Here is a 20,989-nt window from a genome sequence, read left to right on the forward strand (position 1 = left end):
AAGCTCCATCAGGTTGGATGGGAACCGTCGGTGCACAGCCATTTTAAGATCTCTCCAGAGATGTTCAATTGGATTCAAGTCTGGGCTCTGGCTGGGCCACTCAAGGACATTCACAGAGTTGTCCTGAAGCCACTCCTTTGATATCTTGGCTGTGTGCTTAGGGTCGTTGTCCTGCTGAAAGATGAACTGTCATCCCAGTCTGAGGTCGCGAGCGCCCTGGAGCAGGTTTTCATCCAGGATGTCTCTGTGCATTGCTGCAGTCATCTTTCCGTTTATCCTGACTAGTCTCCCAGTTCCTGCCGCTGAAAAACATCCCCACAGCATGATGCTGCCACCACCATGCTTCACTGTAGGGATGGTATTGGCCTGGTGATGAGCGGTGCCTGGTTTCCTCCAAACATGACACTTGGCATTCACACCTTAGAGTTTAATCGTTGTCTCATCAGACCAGAGAGTTTTGTTTCTCATGGTCTGAGAGCCCTTAAGGTGCCTTTTGGCAAACTCTAGGCAGGCTGCCATGTGCCTTTTTACTAAGGAGTGGCTTCCATCTGGCGCCACTACCATACAGGCCTGATTGATGCATTGCTGCAGAGATGGTTGTCCTTCTGGAAGGTTCTCCTCTCTCCACAGAGGACAGACAGAGTGACCATCGGGTTCTTGGTCACCTCCCTGACAAAGGCCCTTCTCCCCCGATCGCTCAGTTTAGATGGCCAGCCAGCTCTAGGAAGAGTCCTGGTGGTTTCGAACTTTTTCCACTTACGGATGATGGAGGCCACTGTGCTCATTGGGACCTTCAAAGCAGCAGAAATTTTTCTGTAATCTTCCCCAGATTTGTGCCTCGAGACAATCCTGTCTCGGAGGTCTACAGACAATTCCTTTGACTTCATGCTTGGTTTGTGCTCTGACATGAACTGTCAACTGTGGGACCTTCCATAGGCAGGTGTGTGCCTTTCCAAATCATGTCACATCAACTGAATTTACCACAGGTGGACTCCAATTAAGCTGCAGAAACATCTCAAGGATGATCAGGGGAAACAGGATGCACCTGAGCTCAATTTTGAGCTTCATGGCAAGGGCTGTGAATACTTCTGTACATGTGCTTTCTCAATTTTTTTTATTTCTAGTAAATTTGCAAAAATCTCAAGTAAACTTTTTTCACATTTTCATTATGGGGTGTTGTGTGTAGAATTCTGAGGAAAAAAATGAATTTAATCCATTTTGGAATAAGGCTGTAACATAACAAAATGTGGAAAAAGTGATGCGCTGTGAATACTTTCCGGATGCACTGTATTTGTGAGTGGCAAAAGTATGTGAACCTTTGCTTTCAGTATCTGGTGTGAACCCCCTTTGCAGCAATAACTGCAACTAAACGTTTCCAGTAACTTTTGATCATTCCTGCACACTGGCTTGGAGGAATTTTCGCCCATTCCTCTGTACAGAACAGCTTCAACTCTGGGATGTTTGTGGGTTTCCTCACATTAACTGCTCGCTTCAGGTCCTTCCACAACATTTTGATTGGATTAAGGTCAGGACTTTGACTTGGCCATTCCAAAATATTAACTTTATTCTTCTTTAACCATTCTTTGGTAGAACGACTTGTGTGCTTAGGGTCGTTGTCTTGCTGCATGACCCACCTTCTCTTGAGATTCAGTTCATGGACAGATGTTTTGACACTTTATAATTCAGAATTTGTTGTTCCATCAATGAAGGCAAGCCGTCCTGGCTCAAATGCAGCAAAACAGGCCCAAATCATGATTCTACCACCACCATGTTTCACAGATGGGATAAGGTTATTATGCTGGAATGCAGCGTTTTCCTTTCTCCAAACATAACACTTTTCATTTAAACCAAAAAGTTCTGTTTTGGTCTCATCCGTCCACAAAACATTCTTCCAAAAGCCTTCTGGTTTGTCCATGTGATCTTTGGCAAACTGCAGACGAGCATCAATTTTTTTTTTATTTATTTATTTTTTTTGTGGAGAGCAGTGGCTTTCTCCTTGCAACCCTGCCATGCACACCATTGTTGTTCAGTGTTCTCCTGATGGTGGACTCATGAGCATGAACATTGATTGATAGATACTTTATTAATCCCAAGGGGAAATTCACATAATCCAGCAGCAGTGTACTGATACAAAGAAACAATATTAAATTAAATAGTAATAAAAATGAAAAACATTGGCCAATGTTAGAGAGGCCTTCAGTTGCTTGGAAGTTACCCTGAGGTCCTTTGTGACCTCGCAGACTATTACATTCCTTGCTCTTGGAATGATCTTTGTTGGTCGACCACTCCTGGGGAGGGTAACAATGGTTTTGAATTTCCTCCATTTGTGCACAATCTGTCTGACTGTGGATTGGTGGAGTCCAAACTCTTTAGAGATGGTTTTGTAACCTGTTCCAGCCTGATGAGCATCAATAACTCTCTTTCTGAGGTCCTCAGAAATCTCCTTTGTCCGTGCCATGATACACTTCCACAAACGTGTTGTGAAGAGCAGACTTTGATAGATCCTGTTCTTTAAATAACACAGGGTGCACACTCGCACCTGATTGTCATCCCGTTGATTGAAAACACCCGACTCGAATTTCACCTTCAAACTAACTGCTAATCCTAGAGGTTCACATACTTTTGCCACTCACAAATATGTAATATTCAATAATTTTCCTCAACAAATAAATGACCAAGTATAATATTTTTGTCTTGTTTAACTGGTTTCTCTTTATCTAGTCCTTATCTTTAGGGCTTGAGTGAAAATCTAATGATGTTTTAGGTCATATTTATGCAGAAATTTAGAAAATTCTAAAGGGTTCACAAACTTAAGCACCACTGTAAATGTTGGACTTCCATTTTCTTTTTTTTTTAGTGTATCATGTTATATTCAATAGCTTTGATTGCTTATTGCATATCTGCCTGCTGCATTATCTTACTATGCTTTGAATATCAAATGCTTGGAACCAGAGTCAGTAAGAGGATTTTTAGTAAACCAGCATTGTATATTGGTATCTGTTCATATTCAAAGTCGTATATTTTTTATTTGTCTCCGACTCCCCTGGCATTGTAAGCAATTTGTCAGTCCACATTTGTCAGGGCTAACTGCTAGCTCTTACCATATGAAAGTGGAAAGGTCCTTCACCCATAACTTGTCAACCAACCCCTTGGAGATCCCAGTCTTAATGTACACTTCTAACACACCTTCATTTGTTTATACTAAAAAAAAATGCCAGTTGTGTCATGATATGCATTACTGTAAATAAAAGCCATGATTGGAAACTTCATCTTCAGTATCTATTGTACTTTAAGATTTATAGAGTTGGAAGCATCGCAAACTGTTCAAAACACTTTAAGAACTTGTATGCAGTAGATTGTAACATTTTAAGCCCTGTAAATGAGAATGTGCCTTTTTAAAAGTGCTTTCTTTTGCTTTAGTAAATTAAATGCAGTGCTGAATTATTTGCTGTGTCTGTACAAAAGAATAATTCTGATTAATGAACATGGAGCAGTTTGTTTTCAGTGAAAAGAGGTTAATCTTGCAGTTCTCCAGATTATAAAGTTGACATTTGGATCCCATGGCAAAGAAGCAAGTGTATTTTGCTCACCTCTGCGAGTGTGTGTAATATTCTCCCTACGTTTTAACTCCCCTACAAACAACCTCTTTTTTAAAGCTGCAATTTAGAGTAGCAGTGATGAATGCAATTTTAGGTTAGGATCCTGTCATAATGGATACGATTTATTTTCCTGCACCATTTTGATCACCTGTGTTCTGTGGCTTTGGTGAGGAATGTTTTCTCCTAACAGTAGTGGAGAAAGTACATACTGTTAGACACCCTTTTCATTCATTTCTTTAGTGTATATACCAAGGACATGACATCTTGGTACCACTTTTCTGGTTTGAGGTCAATTTAATACTTTCTCCTCTCACTTTTGGGTCTGAAAGCACTGCATTTACAGGCCACCGCTTCTCTAGCTATCTGACTGTCATTTGGCATGTGGTGTTCCAGCTGGTACAGTAATCTTGCTAGTGATTCCAGATGTGCTGCACACAAGTCCTTCTGAGCACCTGCATAATTTAGGATGAATATATAGTCGCCTGCAGAAATATTCAGACCTTTTGACTAATTCTGTCTTGAATAACAGAATACTTTCTGTGATGCATTCATTTCAAACTGCTTAAACTCTAATTTAGGGTTTTTTTTTTTTGTGTTTTTTTTTTTATACTTGCAATGTGGCATTTTATGTTGGGTACTTGCTTTGCAGGGTCACTTTTTGCAGCAGAAACATTCACCATCTTGTCCTGGAGCCACTCTAGGATTAATTTTGTTTTGTGTGGGGGAATCTTTGTCCTAGTGAAAGAGGGACATTTGCCTGTGCTTCAGTTTTTTGGACACATTCCTTTGAGATATTTGCATTAAATTTCTATTTTAACCACCTACAAATTTTTGGCTGTCAAAAGCAGCCCCATAGCAAAATGCTGTCACCATACAGCATCGTGATTAGGGTTTTTGGACAGCGTTAAACTTGCACAACACACCTCTTTAAACTGTGGGCTTAATGCTTTATCTTTCTGTCTTCTGACCACATTTTTTCCCCACATGGTAACAGGGACAGTCCTGTTTTCTGGCAAACACCTGATGTATATTTTTTGAGTAGTGGTTTGTTTTGTGCTACCTGCCCAAATAAGCCTGTTGAAAGGTGTACCTTATTCCCAGTCTCTGCTGCTAGAATCTGTAGCTCCTCTGAAGTGATTCTTAGGGCTCATTTATACTTCACGTTCAGAACGCGTACGCGCCTGCATCATGGCTGCCACGCGTTCCCAGCGTTCATTTCACGCGTCCTCTGAGCAGGTCCTTAGAAATTAACGCAACGCGTGCGCAAGTTGCAGTACCAGCAAAAAGTCGGGGGGCGCAGTGTGCTAAAAGTCGGAATGTGACGTCAGAGTCTCTGTTTACTATCTACATGTGACAGCAAGCCTCTATGGAGATCCTTCGGGGATCGATGTGCCACCTTGCTGTTTGATGAATGGCTCAAATACAGCGCTATACATTGTTGCCGATGTGAAGTTGCAAAAAAAAAAAAATAAATAGACGGCACAAAAGATGGTATGTGAGACTTTTAAAATGTATCGTGTCATTTATATATGTCTTTTTTATTTTTTAATTTTTGCAACTTCACAGCAGCAACATAATGTATAGCGTTATTTGAGCCACTGAGAAAAAATAAAGGACACGGTGAAAACGTGTATTTTGTGATTAAAGTGGAAATTTCGTCTTTAATCTCGAAATGTCCACTTTAACCTCGTAGTTTACTTTATCATTAAATTAGCCGTTCGTAAATGTCATCCCAGTTTTTAATCGCTACGAGCTTCTTGGACCTGACAGCAGGTAAAGTAAAACAATAAAAAATAGATGGCACAAAAGATGGTATGTGAGACTTTTAAAATGTATCGTGTCATTACGATCGAGAATATGCAACACTTGAATATAAAAGCACCACGAATGCATCTGTATGTCGGCATTTTGCTTCAGCAGCGGAAAGCAGCAATAGATCACCAAACAGAACAAATTAAATGTATGATATTCCAACTCTCTGCACATTTAGAATTTTTAGATTTATACTTGATATCACTTTCATAATGAAATGCATTAAAATGTGTATGTTACATTTTACATATAATTTCGTTTAAATAATGAATTCTGTTAATAAATACACACATGGGGGTGTCACAGTGGCGGAGCGATAGCACTGCTGTCTCGCATGGAGTTATGTTGCTGGTATTCCACACTGTGCTCCAGTTTCCTTCCAAAGATTTGGGGATTTGGTGCCGCTAAAATGACGCTAGTGTATGTGTGTGCTTGTATTGACCTTGCGATGAGCTGAGGCCTCGTCAAGGGACTGTTTCTCACTCGTGCCCAATGCTTCCTGGAATGGACACATACATCCCTGGATTTATGAATTTAATCAATAAACATCCTTTTCAGAGATATTGCAGTAAGGTGTTATCGGAATTTAATAGGTGTTTTAGGCAATTCACAACACAGAGAAGCCGAACATGTTCTCACCGTGATATCTCGCACTGCCACCTGGTGGATTCCTCCAGATTTACGTAAAGTACGCGCGCAAGTATAAACACTACAACGCTTGCGTAGCAGGAGCGTCCGCTGCAGCATGCATCGCATCACGTGAATTATAACTCCGGCCTAAGTCTTAGTGACTTCTTTATTAAGTCTTTGTTTTGTTTTTGCAGAGCTTTGAGGTGGGACTGAATACATGTTCAAGCAGTCTTTTTTTTTCCCCTCTCCTTTCTCTCTGGCAGGTTTGTCTGGCTGCAGTGGGACTGGTCTGTGACCTTTGTAGAGCCCTCATGTCTAACATTCTGCCTTACTGTGATGAAATCATGCAGCTGCTGCTGGAAAACCTTGGGGTAAGCAGACTTGCCATTTGATCTTTGCTTTTTGATTTGCCAGTTATCCTCTAGTGTCTGCATATAATTACATATTTTTAAATTTCTATAAGCCATTTATATAAACAATGTGTAAGAGTCCAGTTTGCACATATTTAAAACAGTTTTTTAAATTTTCAGTTGAATCTTGGTTTTGCCATTAGGGAATTTTGGGGAAATTTTAATTTTTTTTTCCTTTCAGAATGAAAACGTTCACAGGTCTGTGAAGCCCCAGATCCTCTCTGCATTTGGTGATATCGCTCTTGCCATTGGTGGAGAGTTCAAGAAGTATCTTGAGATTGTTCTTGATACTCTCCAGCAGGCCTCTCAGGCCCAGGTTGATAAGGTAAGCCAGAGTTATACATCTTGCTTTTCCTGATGACCGTTCCTCCTCCTGCTTAGAGCCCTAGCAAGTAGGATTTTAGGTCATCACAGAGCAAACATGGACTACTTCACTCGGAGTTGAGGCAGTGGTGCTGCCAGTGTCTATTCCGATATTTGCGGGTCCAGACATTTTCTAATAGACATGATTTATATGAGATGTTTCAGGAATTTGTATTAACTTGTTTTGGTGTAAAGTTAAAAATGTGGCTTAATTGCCTTGTTCGTTTTTTTTATCGACATGTGTTAAATATATTTTCTAAAAGAGTTTTTAAGGTTTTATAAGTTAATTTTTCAACAGTTTTGGCATCAATGGAATAATATAATAGCTTAGAAATATGTGTCAACTTTTTGTAAGATGCAGGTGTTTTTTGGTACAGGTTTCATACTCATTGAAGAGTGATTTGGTTTTCTTTATACAGACAGATTATGACATGGTGGATTATTTGAATGAGTTGAGGGAAGGCTGTCTGGAGGCATACACCGGTATTATTCAAGGGCTTAAAGGCGACCAGGAAAATGTACATCGTAAGTGCTCAAGAGGCTTGAGAGGTTTTATACAGTAATTGTACTTACATTAAATATTGTTAGCTTGTCATCCAGTATTGGCATATGGAATAAACAGTGCCCCTACTAAGCACTGAACACCTGAGGGTTGGAAACCTCCATGGAATAGGCATGTTCAGTCAAACTGACCACAGTATTCTTTTTGATGTTCATGAAGTTGATTTCACAGACAAGAAAACAAGTTTGGTAAAGCTCATGTCCATTCTTTTTTGTTTGTTTGGTAATACAAAATGCTTCCCTGGATATTTTTTGGAGTTAATATCCCACTTTATTGCTATATTAGTGTTAGAAATTGTGCTAATAATGTGAAACATTTTAAATGCAAAATTTGTCCAGCTTTCTTAACCATGTGATACAAGAAAAGAGGTAAATATAAGTATAGGTGAAGTATATGGAATTAAAACTATTGGACTTGTCAGTATTAAAAGCCCTGTGGTGTGTTTTTTTTTCCTCTCTCTCCCCTCTCCACTAACCCTGTTCAGCGGATGTCATGCTTGTTCAGCCTCGGGTAGAGTTTATTCTGTCTTTTATCCACCACATTGCAGAGGATGAGGATCATTCGGATGGTGTGGTGGCTAATGCTGCTGGCCTTATTGGGTAATATTTCACTATTTCTACTTCACCTTTTACAGTAGCAACTAGTTTAAGTGGTTGTGTTGGCATAAATGTTTTGCGCCTCTCTTTGAAATGTGTTAGGACCTGACACATATTGGGGTAACAATATTTGAGCCATTATTTGACTCGAATGATGTATTAGCATCAGTATTGCCCTCATCAGTAATTCACCTGTTAAGATGAGCAAACCCTTGGTAGGATATTTCCCAAATATAGACTGTTTCAAAATCTCCTCCCCTTGCCTGATTATATACAATGGCTGTATAAAATTGAGCTTTCATGTTTGGGCTAAGGGTCCCCAGGGGCTCCAAAATGCTAATTGTCTTCTTCAAATTAACTTAGCTGTGCTCTCATTCATTTAGAAACACTGGCTCTTGGGTGGTGTTAGAACTGTTATTTAACCTGTATTTTTTCATTTTTGTTTCTCCTATGAAAATTAATAGCTAAATACTCTATTGGTGTAATATGTATTGGCAATAGTCCATCTTTACTGCCAACATGTATCATTACTCTGAATACTCTTTCGGGCACTACTGTTTTAACAATTTAAATTACAGTATATACAGCTTAAACATCAAGGAGCTACATTTTATTAAATAGTTTTACTTCTGACTTATATATGCTAGTTGAAATTAGGAATGTGTGTTCAGATGCATTTTTGTGGTGTTTTGCTAATGGGTCTTGTAGGTTGTTTTTTTTTTTTAACCACAGTTTTAGATGATTAAAGCAGCTAGAAATTGTTTGTTTGTTAGGGCTTATGCAGCTATGGTCATGAACAACTTGTGATGAACTGGTATCCTTACCATAGTGTATCCAGGGCTGTGGAGTCGGAGTCGAGGAGTCAGACAATTTTGGGTACCTGGAGTCGGAGTCGGCAAAAAGTTAACCGACTCCTACTAAATTTAAATGGGAATTAAAAAAGAAAGTTGAAATGTCCCAATTCACAAACAGTCATAATAAACTACTTCTCTGCTGTAAGAATAAAGCCCAATGCATGCAGTGCATAATTTTACCACAAAACGAACATGTCAAGTAACCATGAAGCATGCTTTTCATTGACTGTATGCGTCACTATATGGGATGTAATGCACAGGTAAGGTGCGGCACCGCTTTCCATTGTGTCGTGTTCCACTGTTACAGGGAACTGTGAACCTAGCCTAAAGCCCCCCATACATTTACAGATGCACTGCCGATTTTTCGCCGCTCAACGAGTCATCACGCCAAACGCCTGAAAAATCATCTGGTGTGTTCTCAGCTTCGGCTCCCCTCCGCTATGCGCCAGTGAAGGGGGCCTAAGGAGCCGAGAACACAGATCTCCCTACCTGTCTCCAGCAGAGGCTCGTTCTGCTGATCAGCTGGCCGGTGAGTGACACAATGCACTAAACTTCCGGCTGGCTGACAGAGGAGACAGCCACTGCAGCAGACAGAGGCATCACATTACTTTGGATGGGGGCGGTGGTTGAGATTTTTGGCAAGCTGGATCTGCCCGTCCATGTGGACACCCGCAATCTGCAGCCTCCAATCAATTGTTTGTCTTTAATCTGGCATTATAGTAGAGTGTTGGCTTCCTAACCAGTAGTTCTGTGGTGAAATGACATGTATGCTGCCTTCCTTTCCTTCAATGAATGTAGAAAATACATTAGCATAGTATATACATACAGAGGAGTCGGAGTCGGAAGATTTAGAAACTAAGGAGTCGGATTTGGGGCATTTATCTACCGACTCCACAGCCCTGAGTGTATCTAGTGCTAATTGATACTGGGGTAGTGGCTGGCGTTTGTCACCATGATTGAAATTTGTTGGGATAAGAAACAGTGATATGTATTCAGTCTTTCTTTTGTCTTTCTGTCCTGTTGCATCTGTAGTGATTTATGTACAGCATTTGGTAAAGATGTCATGATGTTAGTGGAACTTAGACCCATGATACATGAGCTGCTAACTGAGGGGAGAAGATCGAAGACAAGCAAAACAAAAACTCTTGCTACATGGGCAACCAAGGAACTAAGGAAACTGAAAAACCAGGCTTGGTAAGTATCATGCTGTAATTTTAGCAAATCATTAAAATAGTACAGATCAAAGTAAAGCTCATTTCAATTAAAAAAAACAATTAACTGCTTAAATGTTTTGGCGACACTGAGCTCTGAGCTTGCTATTCTTTTGAAGCAGAGTGCGAGAGCCCAGCAGTTTAATAAGCTTTCAAGTGATTTTTTGGACTTTTTTCGTTTTTCTTTGTTTTCTTTTGCACTTAATCCATTTTGCTGTGCCTTTGTATAACCCTTTCTCTATCACAGTTATCTCTACTTTTCATAAGTCCATAAATGTGTGTTAGAAGTATAACAACTTTCCATAGTCTTTTTTTTTTTTTATTGGCCCTTAATGTAAAATTACTTTTCAACCCTTAAATTACCTTTGTTAAAATATTTTATCAAAAAATGTATTAAGCACTTTCGCATTTAGCAGGGCAAACACAAGTCCATAAGTATTTTGATAGTGGCACAGTTTTAGTGTGGCTCTCTACTAGAGCATTGTGATAAAGAGATTAAATAAAGGGTATGAGTGTTTTAGTATAACTTTTCAGTATTCTGTGGTGTTTACTTGAAAAACATTGAATGGTATCGAAATTTTACTACTAATGTTAAAACACCTCACCGACCCCCCCACCCCCCCCAACCCATTTTAATTGTTCTTGTCCTGGTGAGTGGTGTTACATCACTTCATGCACAGTTAACCTGATGAAAGGCCTACAGGCGATTCTAATTGTGGTATTTTAATTTGGAATCTGTTGCTTTTGTCACCTTGGTTTGATGGCCCAAAGATGTGTTGATGCCACTAAGGCAGGGTGAAAAAATGTGGAAATCTGAATGTGACAAAACTTTGGTTTTCCAGAAGAATAAACTGTTTGATATTCCTGAACTCACCAGTACATTTTTTTGTAATATACCAAACAGCCTGGTAGACTAGGAAAAGACTGCTATAGTGGATGAGAGGAAATACTTTTTAATTAAAAAAAAAAAAAAAAAGTTGCCCATATCAAAGACTGTTAAATATGTATTGTAAGTGTAGCTGTGTACAAGATGACCATAAAGTGAACATTGCACAGCATAAATTCAGAGGGTTCCATGGTTCTGTTGTATTTACTGTTGAGACGAATGCAGGTTCAATTCTGATATGTACATAGTCATCTGCTCTCATTCAACAGAATGTATCAAAACTGATTCAGCAGCTGCTTGTTCTTCAGCTGGACAGTGACCTAAAGCCATTCAATGTATTAAAATTCCAAAAAGTGAACTATTCTTGAATAGTTGTCCTTAATGCATTTGAGCATGCATTTCAGTTTCTGAAGGCAACATGCCCCTGAAATAAGTGGGAATTAAAGAAGGATGCAGTACAGGACCGGCAGAACATCACCAGGTTAAGAAACAGTGCAGAGACGTGTCTTGAGAGTTTCAGCTTGTATAAGATTTCAGCAAAGTATTAAATATTTAAGATGTTAATTCAGCCATACTTTCGGTTCCTTAAAAAGTACTGCAATCCCTATACCCGGTACCATTTTTGTGTAAATACCCTTGATACCCTCGTCTCCTTTAAGTTCAATACCCCAAAACATCGTTTTTACTTTATAGCAAACATGCATGTATTTTGTTTGTTTGGTGTGTAGTTCTGGTGATGAAAGCTATTACAAGTTTTGTTTTCACAAGGGTTCAACTGTATCTAATCAGCAGAATGGTTTCTTAAAGCGATTCCAATTTATTGCTGCCTACGTTTTGTGCCACTTGATTGCAGTTGTTGAAATCCCTTTGCAGCTGGATTATGTATTATTTGAATGATTAAACAGTGTTTGGTGAGAGTTTTCGTAAACAGATTTAATGTCAAAAAGAATAGTTTTGTTCTTAGTTCTCCTTTATTTAAATGATAGTTTGTAATTTTATTTTACACAAGTCCTCCAACAAGGCTTAGTGCATAGATTCCAATGACACTACATTTTAACTTAAAGGTAAATTCAGGTTTGGAGCATCCACTGGTGCAGCATGTTGCCACAGCCACAACATGATGCAACAGCTCATGATCCTGGTTGGCAACCCTCCAGGCAGAAACATAGCCCAGTCCCACCCTCCGGAAATGATTATCTACCTGCTGCAGCCAGGTGTTGTGTGGGTGTCCACTTAGCCTGGCCCAGCCCCTCAAGTCCTTAACAATGAGGACTCTATGAGCTGGATCACCCTGGGGGAATCTCAATACGTGGCCGTAGTGCCATAACTAATGCTCCCTCACAGTGCAGGTAATGTGCCTCATTCGGGACTCTGTGAGCAACTGCTCATTTGACACAGTCAAACCAGTGGTACCTAAGGATTCTCTGAAGAGACACAGTACCGAAGGAGTCCAGTCTTCATTTCCGGTCACTGGATAGCTTCCATGTTTCGCAATCATATAGCTAGACTGGAAGCACCAGGACTCTAAAGACTCTAAGGACCGGAACCTTCATCTTTTTGCATATATACGGAGTGCCACACACTCCTTTCCAGCAACCTCATGACCCATTCCACCCCCACCCAAACCCCGCCCTCCTAATCTGCCCACTGCCTTCATAGGAAGAGTCACCAGAGACATGAATGTCACTGCCAAGGTAAGTAAACCTTGCGTATTATCGACACATACTCCATTGATATTAATATGGAGGTTTATATTTTGTAGAATATTGTCTGGAAATTGTCTAGTTATATAAAAAAATTGTTTTGGGTAAGCAGAGGCGCTTGCCAGTGAAACCACAGTATAATGTAATAATGCACAATATTATATTACTCCTATTGATTCTGCTGCATATTCCTGTTTCATTTAAAGTTGAAATAATTCAATTGACAAATGTGTCAGTTTACTACAGCTAATAAATCTGAAGTGGAAACATTTGACTAAAGGTTAATTGTGAAAATAGTCCATATGTCAGGAATACAGCACTTTCCCAGACCACACAATTAACTGTTTGTATGATGATGCAGGTCGTAGCACTTATATTAATTAAAATGTGATGAACTGTTAATGCTCCTAAATACAGGTAAAAGCTCCAATTAAGCATAGAGGGGCCAGCCACCATCTTTTGCACTGTGTCCACTTTTTTTCCTTTTGAACTCTGTGCATCCTTACAGAAATGCCAAATTCACACTTAACATAAAACTTTGATCAGAATGGGAGAACAAATTACAGGATGTTTATAAAAACTGCAGCTCTTAGACATATGGAAGAAGTAATTTTTTTCCCTGCTTTGCATTCTGCACAACCACTTGTAGCCCACCTACATTTAAAGGAGCGAACGAAGCCCATAGTGTAAAGCATGAAGCCATCCCCCATTTTTTTCTTTGATTTGATTTACATCAGTGTGTGTGGGTAAGCTGAAAATAAACTCCACATGAAGCATAATTTGCCCTTTAAAGATTCCTGGTCAAGTAGCTGTCCCCTATAGTTGAAAGTAACGATTTTAGCTCAGCAGTAACAAGACCTTTTAGTTTTCAAGCTAAAACACTACTTGCTATTATTGGATGGACAGCTGTCCATTCTTAAATTACCAAATAGGTTGATTCTGGTAGAGCTATGTACCATGGATGCCACAACAAAAATTGTGACCATATTACTGCATTGATTTCTGATCTTCCAGATGTGTTTTTTTTATATTTTAAGTTATAAATTCAAAATGTTATTTGACATCTTTTAAAATTGAATAAAAACTTTTCAGTGTAGAATTTTGGCAGGGGTTTAGAAACCCTCTAGTAGGATGGGCGACTGCAGTGACAATAGATATGCTGGGGTGCCAGGGGAGGATTAGGGAAGTGTTGTCATCTTATCCTGTTGCAGTTTTCTTTATAAAATTTTAAAGTTAACAAAATGGGTAAATTTAACCTCATTAACCCTTTGTTTTATCTCTTTGCTTTTTAGTGTTTTGAAACACTTTTTTCCTTTTTGTGTTCTAGATCTGACAGTTGAGAAAACATCTTGGGAAACCCCTCTGGAATTCTCCAATCTTTTGAAAAATAAAAAACCCAATTCTAAGCAGAAGTGAGGAGTGTGCACGGGTGAGTGTTTGGGATGTGAGAATGAGTGAGTGAGGCTTGAAATCACACCACCTTCTGAAAAAGAACAAATTCCAGCAGCAGCTGCGGCTACTGTCCGCATCAGCAGTGCGTCTACTCACTGATTGCTGAATTTCATTGAAGTGTGAGGAAGAGAATACAGACTGGACAACATTAACTGATGTCCTTTCAGGAGCAGAAGCCTTCGGGAAAAGAAAAACTTTGAAAATATAACAGCCAATTTGGAGAGTGGGCTATGGTGTTTAAACAAAAAGAGCTTAACAGTGGACAGAACTCTTATTTGGCTGGTGTTTTGGACGCTCTTTAAAGCACTTGTGGAGTGGATCTTCTGAATTGGAAAATGTCAAGATTTCTTAAAAGGGTTTTGCTGCTGTAGGTGGAGAAAGCTTAAAAGTGGTTTTTCCTGGCCCATCTCTATCTTTAAACCATTGTGCTGTATATGCATGGGGTTCTTGTAAGTGCGTGAGGGCTAATTCCAGTTGAGTGTGTGTGTGAGTGAGGAGGGTTCACTTTCTTCACTTTGAAATTCAACATAGAAGCGAAACTCAATGCAAATAAATTAGTGAACGCATTACCGAAAAGATTTCAAGAGTCCGTTCAACTAATGGCAGCACAACAAGAAATTGGAGATGAGTTGCATTTCTTGTCTTTTTGGTTTTTTTTTTCTTTTTTTTTGTAGGAGAATCACTGATGAATGCTCAGAGCTTCCTTTTCAGGTTTAAACTGGTTTCCAGAATCTCCTCCTTAAGGAAAGTAGAAAATGAAAAAGTAAGCCACCTTTTGCCTGTGTGGAAACAAAAATTTAAAATGTGCACAGAGAAAAAAGCAAAATGCATATATGATCTAAATGTGGCTGATAGCATTCAACAAAAGGCCTTGTCTTCAAATCAGTCCAAACAAAAGTAGCGTGCCAAAGAATTTGTCAGACTATGTAAAATCGCAACCTATTTGGGATGTACTGTGAATTAAGACATGTCTAAAAGGCTGGATCCAGCTCTCCATTTGGGAAAAAAGTTGGCCTTTCTGTGTTTTTAAAATGTGATACTGGTCTCTTGCTGCACTTATACTTACAAAGCTTGTAAAAGAAATAGAGGCACTTGTAAAAGGTTCTATATTTTTCCACTGCGATGAGAGAAGTAAAAATAAAATAAAATGGTATTAAACATTCCCCTGTACCTTTTGTAGATTGGTCTTTAAGTTTTTTTTTTTTATTTTTTTTAATGTAAATTTTGGCTTGTGAAATTTAATTGGGTATGATGCCTGGGCAGTACAGGAGGAATGCAGACCCCAGTTAAGCCTGTAAAAAGCCACAAATGACAACTGATATCTCAAGCTTAATGTCTCCTTAGGCAAATTTATTTAGTGCAGCCTGGCAGTTGTATATTTAGTAGTACATAATTTGTTGCCATGCTTGTATCTGGCCTAGTAACTGCAGTATCCAACTAAGATCATTTACTGAAAGAAGACTTTTTCTGAAGAACTCAACAGCATATCTTTAATGGTACAGGAGGTGCAAAGTGCTCCGTAATTAGAGGGCTTGCCAAGTTTAGGATTATCTGTTAATGATCATTTTTGTCTTGCCCATTACAGGTGGTATTCACTCTTGCAGCCTCTAAGCTGTGCAATAACGCATTTATTTTATGCACCTGTTCAATGGGCGTTGCTGACATTGATGATTAGGATTTTTGTTGCAAACTGGCCCCCTCAAATTAATAGCCATTTATGTTCTCTTATTAAGCCATGGATGATGCATTCATGGTACTAGTCCATAGAATTAGATGCCAGGTTCAAGCTGGAAAGACCACATGGCAATGTATGCCTATGATGACTGGAGCAGATGTTAGTTAAATCCCCAATTTCTTGTGCTATCCTAAAGCTCCTTGCCCTGATGGCAGTGCATTCCAGCATCCTCCTGTCTGCCCTTGTCTATGTGAACCTCACTAGGCAGGCTTTCAGATGTGCCTTTTAGAGCTGGGTTTTCAGGTGCAGTGTGTGGTGCTGAATAATTTAAACCACACAGGCAGCATGGAAGCACTTGGCTGGCTGGCTGTGTGCTAGTGACAAGGGTGTTGTCCAGCTCAATCTGACTTGCTACTTACTCCAAGCTTGAAAACAATGTTTTTGGTTTTTTTTTTTTATGCTTATTATTTTGTACTTAATTGGGACGAGGGAGGGGAGAGTGAGCGAGACTGTTCTGCAAATGGGGAAATTCTGACCATTCCTCAGTGTCACCTATGTCTGACTTATGTGAGCCTTCAGCTTTAGACAGCAGGTGAATAAAACACACTGAGAAACTAATGGGTGTTTGTGTGTTTTTCTTTGCTTTGCGAGTTTTACTAACAGTTTTATCCATGGTATTGAGAAATATTTGCTTTGTAAAATTAACAGTGAAGCAGCTGCTGTGATTCCAACACCCCCATAAAAAAAAACAAAAAAAACAATCCATGTTGTCTTAATTGTGATGTTTTTCACTGGCCATGTCCTAAATGTGCAAAGGTGATGTTGAGAAAGGGGAGCAGGCCCTTATTACTACCAGAGATGCATCCACTAAATACTCACTTAGTTTATCATTTAGTTGGTGTGTTGTATATTTGTAATTAATTTAGACCACTTTACAAAGATCAGTTTTTACCTTGATAATGTTTTCTGGTTTGTATTAGTCAATTATATAGGCAGTTCCTCCTATCCTTATTTTTATACCATGCTTCCTCATTGCAAGGTTCTTTAATACATAAAAATAGTACATTCCTCCTAATCTTGGGATATTTGGAATCACACAATGACATCCTTAAATATTTTTTTATTGGCTGTACATCAACACATGCTTAGGTTCTGCTCACCTGATAACACACCATATGCAGTTTCCTGAGAGCTTCTTGTCTAATTTATCATTGGCTGAACTATAGTGTGGTTTTGGTGTAATGTTTCAAACTACTGGTGCCATTTCTCAATAGAACTTTTGAAAGGCTTTTAAAGGGTAGATTTTATGCTGTATGAGCAGTAATAAGTAAACAATTTTATGAATGTTTTGGAGTGATGTATATTTTATTGGGGTCTTCCAATTTCAACTACCCTGCTGAAATTTGTGGAATGCCATTTGGAGAGTGGCGTTTTAAATTGTTGCAGTTTTATTACATATGCAACATTTCATTGTGTTCAACTCATCTATGTTGGAATAAAGTGGAGTCTTTGTGTTGTCCCAAAGTTCCATAAAATTAAGAGCCTGCATCTCCGAAGAAATTCTTCAAATGCCCCTCAGCCTTCATGGTAAGTTGAATCAACAGCAACCTGTGGGTGAAATCTTGTGAAAACCAGTTTTTGCACGATTGGTGAACAGACAGGCAAGAATAAGATGAGATCTTTTGGTTGAAATGAGGTCCTTAGTGTACACAACGGATAAATTACATAAAAGAAAATTCAAAAGGGGGTGTTACAACTTCATAAATTGCTTTCTCATTTATTAGTTCAGTTTCATGAACCACCCTCGTGCACCATTTAAAGAGACAGAAGTGCACAAGTACTTGATTATGTTGAAGTGATTTTAACATGGAAGAAACTAGAAGTAGCTATTAATACTAGGAGCATCATTGATGTTTGATTTTAATTACTGACTTTGGCTGCTGAAGCCATTAACTTTTTGAGGCAGCAGTGCTAGCTGCTGTGTCACCATGTCCCTTTCCCCAGTGTTGGCCACCAAAAGCATTGAGCCATGTGTGTTCTGCATAGGTTTTGTCCTCATCTCCTAGTTTGATTTGCATGCTTCATGTGCTATCAATATTACACAACTAGATATCCAAAGCATCATTAGCTTGCTCTTAATTCTGACAGTTGATAACATGCCCAAGTCAAGAGTAGTTTTTCAGCAAAACGATGTGCTTTGCTCCCATCTCCATTTCATTTTTCTTTTTCCTTTATCCATTTTTGCCTTTTCTGAATGGCTGTTCATGTGGCTGTTTTTCAGTTTGGTAACAAATCTAATATACAATCTCATAAAAGTGCCCTACTAGTTACCTACTCCTGTCAATGAATCAGGACTCCTATTCTTTAAAAAGTTTTTATTTAGGTCTGATTGAATACATTTGTACTCGTGAAATCAAAATGTGTGCTGTACTGTGGATTGCCCTGAGTGTTTGCACTGTCATGTGATTGGCCTTTTCTTCTTCTTTTTTTTTTCCTCACACATTTAAGCCCCCTTAAAAGCAAAGTCCCAGGGTGTGCTCCCAAGTCACCCTGATTGTAGATCCAGCAGTAGTTTGCCGTTTGTTTAGCATTTGTTCACTGAAACATTTTATGTAAATAGTGTACAAAGTTCATGACACAGTAAATCCCAGAAGTCTTGAATCTTGTCTTTTCAAATTTATCACGTTCCTGCTAGTGAGAGAGGTTGGTGTCACAGACGCTCTGTGGTCAGTGTTTTCCAGTAGGACATACAAATAAGATAGACCGTGCTCTGTTTTTTGTTTTCTTTTTCAGAGGCCCAATAAATATATTATGACAAACCACCCCTCTCTCAAATACAAACCAGAATGACTAAAGAAGAAAACTTCTGATTTGCCTATAAACACATCAATTAGAGTTTGGTATATTGCCGTAGGCATGCAGCAGCTCCAGTCCTGTTTCTTGATACGCTTCACCTGAGTTATTTGTTGGCTGAAAGTCCTCAGTGTAGGTGTTTTTATGTGTGAGCGAAAATGTGCAGCGTTGTTCATAACGGTGCTCAGTTTTATCTTCATTCTTTCCTACACCAGATCCAGAGGGTTTCCCATAACCGAGCCTGCCTATTTAGTTAGCTTCTTGATTCGGTGAGCCTCTCTTAAAGTGATGTCTTTTAAAATAATTTTCGTAGATGGAACCTCCTCTTACGCAATTAACCACATGCCCCGACCTAACTACTGGTGATTATAACAATACACTGATAATGGCTCTGCATATTTAGTTCTATGGATAATATATCAAGTCAGTTGACTTGTCAAGTCTGGGGAAATTTAACATATGAGCAACATTAGAAATATGACAAACAAAAGGAGACCATTCAGTTCATCAAGCTTGTTTAGCTAAGCTATCCTAATATCTCATCCAGATGCTTCTTAGATGCTGTCAATGTTTCTCATGTGCACGAAGTCAGAATTATTTGGCCTGTGTTTTTCTTTTACCGTTGTGCAGCGATTTTTTTCAGTTTTTAAAAATTTGTAATAATGCCACTGTTCATCCATTTCGGATGATTTAGTCTCTTTTTTCCTGTTGGGTTTAGACATGTACTTATTTTGGGCATGGATTTGAAATCGTTCATAGTTGCAGAGTTTTTACGTTCCCATTCTATGTTTTCTAGGTATTTAGTCATTCATCCCCATAAAGTTTTAGTCAGTCAGTCATTGTCCAACCCGCTATATCCTAACACGGAGTCACGGGGCCTGCTGGAGCCAATCCCAGCCAGCACAGGGCGCAAGGCAGGAACAAACCCCGGACAGGGCGGCAGCCCACCGCAGGGCGCACACACACACACACACACACCGGTTTCCTTAAATTACGTCAACGTTTTGGTACAACTGCAAAATTTTAGGTCATCGTTGAAAACATACAATTATCTGAAGACTAACTTAAAAAGTATCAATAACTTATGTTTTTCTTTGTTTTGTTTCTTTAACTTCTGCCTTAATTATGCAAACATTATATCTGGACAGTTTACTTTTTTGGTGTAAGGAATAGCTTCTTTAAACTGTGTACCCCAAGTCACAAGACTGACACGAAGAGACTTACGTTGACTGGCTCCATTGGGTCATTTAATTGGCGTAAAACCGTGTCGCGCTCCGAAACCACACTGTTGAGTATGTTTTTGCATGTTGGATTTTCTAATCTTTATCAAGCCGTGCCCCTTACCATTTTCATCTGGAGCCTGGGTTGCGTGGACTCCTCATTGCCCGCACACTAGCCGCTCACCTTCATTCCACTGTGCCCTTGGGCATGCGCATTAACGCACGCGGGCGTTTCTCCTGCCCACTCGCTAAAAGGCGCGCGCGCACTCTCTCTCTCTCTCTCTCTCTCTCTCTCGATGTCACTTTGCTGCTGCTGCTGCGCTGTTTGCTGCTCGAGATTGCTGAGGATCGCTTTGTCTCCTGCACACTGTCACTCCTTACTCCTGCGGTGCTCTCCCTTTCTCGAGCCGTGGCGCAGGTGCTCCTCCCGCGCGCTCCTCTTGGCTCAATCCACGCCCCGCGACGTGGGTGCAGCCGCCTCTCCTCGGAGGAGCGCACCTCGGGACTAAGATGGGCTGGAAGGACGGCGCAGCGGACGAACGTGAGTATCCTTGGCGTCTTGCGTGTGTTTTTATTTTTCTTTCTTTTTCTGAGGGTAGGTTGACCGCATTGGCAGCGGCCTGTACCTGCTTGTTTATTTGGTAGTTAGTACGGATAGGATTTTTTGTGTTATTGGCTTATGATTTTCCGCAGCCAAACAATCGCTTGGTTTGTTGTTTGACGTTTTGGCTTTTCATCAGACTGACAGGACTGCGTTAGGATGTTTTCCGTCCGTTCTACCAAGACGTTGGATTTAATGTTTACTATATGAACAAAAGCATCAGCCAGTTGACTTATTATGATATACTCTGGACGTCTCCTACGGACCTGCGAAGGATAGCGGCTTATTGTTTATACTGAGCGTTAGAAATCGATTCCTGTATCAGGAATGGGAACACCAAGTGAACGGCTTTTTTAAAGCCCTGCAACATGCAGTTTAGATCTTCCGAAGTGTCATCACAGTCCTCCTCATCATTATTCCCTTCTTTGTGTACTTTGCTCTCGTCCACCGAACCCTGAGCCTACTCTTTCACATGTTCCTATTCGGTGCTGCTCCCCACGATCTAAAGCACCACTGAGTGATCTAAACTATCCCCGTCCTTATTCTGCACGACGAAGATCTT

At 39.7% G+C, this 20,989-nt stretch overlaps 2 protein-coding genes and 1 non-coding gene across 3 annotated transcripts in view; all 3 read left to right on the forward strand.

Moving 5' to 3' along the window:
- Positions 1-16,371, forward strand: part of kpnb1 (karyopherin (importin) beta 1) — a 35,534-nt gene extending 19,163 nt beyond the window's left edge. The window contains exons 17-22 of the mRNA XM_039740800.1: positions 6,305-6,412; positions 6,633-6,776; positions 7,234-7,339; positions 7,861-7,975; positions 9,859-10,020; positions 13,954-16,371. Coding sequence (XP_039596734.1) covers positions 6,305-6,412; positions 6,633-6,776; positions 7,234-7,339; positions 7,861-7,975; positions 9,859-10,020; position 13,954 — 636 coding nt within the window. The 3' untranslated portion in view covers positions 13,955-16,371. The remainder of the gene's footprint in view (positions 1-6,304; positions 6,413-6,632; positions 6,777-7,233; positions 7,340-7,860; positions 7,976-9,858; positions 10,021-13,953) is intronic.
- On the forward strand, positions 6,807-6,946 carry LOC120518251. The gene has a single exon (XR_005631217.1). It is a non-coding gene; the product is annotated as a small nucleolar RNA SNORA79 (small nucleolar RNA).
- Positions 16,372-19,984: 3,613 nt separating the features above from the next.
- tbkbp1 (TBK1 binding protein 1) overlaps positions 19,985-20,989 on the forward strand; it is a 108,246-nt gene continuing 107,241 nt past the window's right edge. Inside the window, exon 1 of the mRNA XM_039740252.1 lies at positions 19,985-20,367. Coding sequence (XP_039596186.1) covers positions 20,035-20,367 — 333 coding nt within the window. The 5' untranslated portion in view covers positions 19,985-20,034. The remainder of the gene's footprint in view (positions 20,368-20,989) is intronic.

This window comes from Polypterus senegalus, chromosome 17 (genome assembly GCF_016835505.1).
Source record: "Polypterus senegalus isolate Bchr_013 chromosome 17, ASM1683550v1, whole genome shotgun sequence".
Taxonomy (NCBI): Eukaryota; Metazoa; Chordata; class Cladistia; order Polypteriformes; family Polypteridae; genus Polypterus; species Polypterus senegalus.